General features: G+C 30.2%; 1 protein-coding gene across 1 annotated transcript in view; it reads left to right on the top strand.

Annotated features, from left to right (window-relative positions):
• Positions 1-4,320, top strand: part of LOC126899600 (laminin subunit alpha-1) — a 75,688-nt gene that overhangs the window by 32,483 nt on the left and 38,885 nt on the right. The window contains exons 3-5 of the mRNA XM_050674641.1: positions 468-725; positions 1,630-1,875; positions 2,874-3,098. Of these exons, the coding sequence (XP_050530598.1) occupies positions 468-725; positions 1,630-1,875; positions 2,874-3,098 (729 nt within the window). The remainder of the gene's footprint in view (positions 1-467; positions 726-1,629; positions 1,876-2,873; positions 3,099-4,320) is intronic.

Below are 4,320 nucleotides of genomic sequence, written 5' to 3'. Positions count from 1 at the left end.
AAAAAAAAAAAAAAAAAAAAAACACATCTTAGTAAAACCAATACCTTCTCAGCTTCGCATCGAAGCTAAAATGGAAAAAAATTTTGTTTGATATATTTGTCAAATAACTTTATAAAGGAGAAATCCTCCATCGATTACATACTTTGCACTAGTAATGCATATAACTTGTAATTAAGATATAAATAAGGAAATAGGAGATCATGTAGCTTTTGTAATAATCCATTAATATTTTAAAATTAAACACTATCTACAGGTTTGCATCAAGGCGTTTTTTTATGATAATGATTTTAATCACTGTCACATATCATCTATACTGCACCCAATTATACCCACTGTGCCGAGACACTACTGGTTTTTTTTTAAATTGCGATTAGTTGAAATGTAGCAATGGGTTTACTTTAATTATTTCTTGTTTTTTCTGTTAGACATTTAGTTCTTAATAATGATTTATCAATATTTATGAATAGGTATATCAAGTATCATATATAATTATCAAATTCGGAATATCTCCGAGACCAGGAAATTGGATCTTAGAACGGTCCATTGATGAAGAAGGTTTACGTTACAGACCTTGGCAGTATTTTGCAGTCAATGATGAGGAGTGTATCAATAAATATGGTATACCGTCACACACCGGCGATTACAAAGATAGAATCGTACAAGTCCAAAGGAACGCAACTTGCATTACATCATGTTCGCGTTTCAAACCACACGAGAACGGAGAGGTAATAAGAAAAAACTTTTCCTTTTTAGTATTGTCCAAACACGTAAATTATGTATCCATGTCAACACCTCACCAGCGCCGCCACCACAAAACGAACTGAAAAGTCACATCTGATATTGTGCACACGTTATATATTTACAATACTTAGGTTACCTTATCTAAATATTCCATTACAATTTGTTTGAAAATTAAATCGTTAAACATAGTATTGCAACTTAAAAATCATATAACAATTTTTGAATGTTCCAAAAAAGCATGAATTCTTTAATCTACATTAAATTAAAGCTAGTACAATACATTTAAAGACAAAAAAGAAAAACTGTCTGAAAACTTAACGGCTAATTAGTCTAAAACCATACAATTATTTGTAAAAGATTTTGTAGTTTTTTCACATAACAGCAATAAATGTACATCATTCATTACTAAATCAAATTAAAAAATTTTTTTGTACTATACAAATTTAAAATTAGACGTTCCGACGATTTGTCTTTTAGGAATAAATTCAAAAATAAAAATTTTGAAATGATTTTAATGAAAAAAAAGAAATTAGTATATACAATAAATAATTTTTTTAATAAACCAGAACAGAATAAAAAGACAAAACAAAATGTACAATATACAATATTTATTAGAAACCGTCGGCGATGTCGTAGACGCTGCGGGTTGATAAAGTGTGATATCCCGAGATCCGTATCGTGCGGTGTCACGGAGATTACTTACCGTATATTTGCGGCGGGTCGTAGATGGACGTGCGGCACTTGCTGGACTTTGTACCTTGGCGTATCGCACGCGGTGTTAGTCAAACTACCCTATGCACGTAGTTGGGCGACGGCTGATAAAGGTGTCACGGGTCGCGGGGTTCCGTGTCAATCTCATAATTTTTGAATATGTTTTTTAATTTATAGATACACATAAATCTTGTTAAAGGACATGGACTTGTAAATCTTTCAACAACAGACGTTTTAGATTTTACAACAGCACGTCACATTCGGTTTCGTTTACAGAAAATAATATTTCCTAATGACAAATCAGGAGTTGTGGATACTACGATATTAAGAAAATTATTTTATTCAATTAGAGACATTTTTATAGGAGGGCGATGTGTATGTCACGGACATGCAAAAAAATGCAAACAAATAATACAGATTGCGGTAAGTGGATTAATGTTTTAAAAAAGAGATAATTGTAAAAAATTTATATTTATATAAATAGATAAGAAACAAAATTGATTACAAAACAATTATAATGGTTATTAAATTCAGTAAAAAGTCATTAGAAAAGGGTTTAAGAATAAGAAGGAATAAGACAGAGTATACAGAGTACGAGTTTGACAAAAGAAAAAAGTGAAATTAGGAAATCAATGACAATAGGCGAGGACGTGATAAGAGAGGTGGAATGTTTTAAGTATTTAGGACCAGTTATGCAAAAGAGCGGTGGTATTGACGAAGATGTAAGATACAGGGTTAAGTGCGGGTGATTGAAGTGGAGAGAAGCGTCTGGTGTGTTATGCGATAAAAGAAATCCAATGAGGGTGAAAGGTAAGTTCTATAAGACTGTAGTGAGAGCAGCTATGATGTATGGTTCAGAGTGTTGGGCGGTTAATAAAAAAGTAGAGCAGAGAATGATTGTAGCAGAGATGAGAATGCTTAGATAGATGAGTGGAGTGACTAGAGAAGATAGGATAAGGAACGAATTTATGAGAGGTAGTATAGGTGTAGCGTCAATCGTGGATTAGACGAGAGAAAATAGACTTAGATGGTTTGGTCATGTAGTGAGGAGAGAAGTATCGGAAGCTGTGAGAACAGTTATAGAAATGAAAGAGGTAAAAGAATAAGAAGAATTCATTGAAAAGTGATTATTAACCACATAGGCAGATATTAGAGAGTACTGTCACTCTATGATGGTACCTAAAATCGAAATTTTATTTTTATAGCTATTATATAGATATATAGATATATAGCTATTATATAGATCCTCTAATCAATTAACTTAGTTTATTTTTATAACTAACAAATGCCCTCCTACGCTCAACTGCAGATTATAATGCTTATGATATTTTAAAACGAAAATTTAAAAATTTAAATTATTATTGCTGTCACTTATCTACAAAGTGTTTAAAGTATAAAATTTTACAAATTTGTAATTGCAGGAACCTAGTTGTGATTGTCTGCATAATACCTGTGGTTCAAATTGCGACAAATGCTGTCCGTTGTATAATCAACGACCATGGAAGTCCGGTCCAATCATTTGTGAACAATGTCAATGTTACGGTCACGCAACAGAATGTCGGTATGACCCTCATGTCGATGCTGAAAAATCTAGTATAGACACAAATGGAAAGTATTCGGGTGGCGGAGTTTGCATGAACTGTGCGGTAAGTTGTTTTATAATAAAAAATAGATGGGACAAGTATAGATGATATTTGACAGTGATTTAAATCACTATCATAAGAAACGCTTCGATGCAAATCTGTAGATAGTATTTCATTTTAAAAAAAAATTTGTTAAAATAGCATATTTTTGAATACGGTAGCCGTTTGCGTATAGAAGATAGATCGTCGGGACAAATTTTTTGTTTTCATTTTGTAGTACATAAAATAAGCTTTAATTTGATATATGTTTAAAGGACGCAGTATTTCCGGAACATTTTCAAAAATTAAGTTGAAAAAGTTATTTTTTGTAAAAAAGTTACTATTTTAAATCCCCCCAGTGAACAGAATAAGTGGTAGATTTCCAAAAAAAATTATATCAAATGAAAGGGAAATATCTAAGGTTTTAATACAAAAAAATATTATTTTTATTTGTTAATTTTTGAAAAAGTTATGGCAGTTTTAAGCACAAAAAACATCCCGATAAAAGGTAATTTTTATCGCAATCATTACATTTTTTTTTAATTTTCGACAGCCATTTGCACATAGAAGATAGATCGTCGGGACAAATTTTTTTTTTTTATTTTATAGTACATATAATAAGCTTTAATTTTATATATGTTTAAAGGACGCAGTATTTCCGGAACACTTTCAAAAGTTCAGTTGAAAAAGATCTATGTTTTTTACAATATTTCAAGTTTTGAACGCCCCCTATATAAGGGGAAATTGTCTAATTTTAATAAAATGTATTTCAGATGAAAGATGTACTTATAATGTATTTAGAAAAAAAAAAATTGTGCTGATACATACATTTTTCAAAAAGTTATAGCATTTTTAAGTTGAAAATTAAAAATCGAAAATCTAAAATTTTAACGCAAAAATAGCGTTTTTTTAACTACGGCAGCCGTTTAAATGTAGAAGAAAAAGTGTCGGGACAAATTTTTTTTTTTCATTTTGTAGAACATAAAATAAGCTTTAATTTGATATATGTTTGAAGGACGCAGTATTTCCGGAACATTTTCAAAAATTAAGTTGAAAAAGTTAATTTTTGTAAAAAAGTTGCTACTTTAAATCCCCCCTAATGAGCAGGTTAAATGATAGATTTTCAAAAAAATAATATAAAATGAAAGATAAATATCTAAGGTTTTAGTATAAAAAAAAATTATGTTGATTTGTTGATTTTTCAAAAAGTTATGGAAGTTTTAAGAAAAAAAAGTGAAAAAATTTC

This window comes from Daktulosphaira vitifoliae, unplaced genomic scaffold (genome assembly GCF_025091365.1).
Source record: "Daktulosphaira vitifoliae isolate Bord-2020 unplaced genomic scaffold, ASM2509136v1 Scaffold_2, whole genome shotgun sequence".
Taxonomy (NCBI): Eukaryota; Metazoa; Arthropoda; class Insecta; order Hemiptera; family Phylloxeridae; genus Daktulosphaira; species Daktulosphaira vitifoliae.
This window is presented reverse-complemented; position numbering and strand designations above follow the sequence as displayed.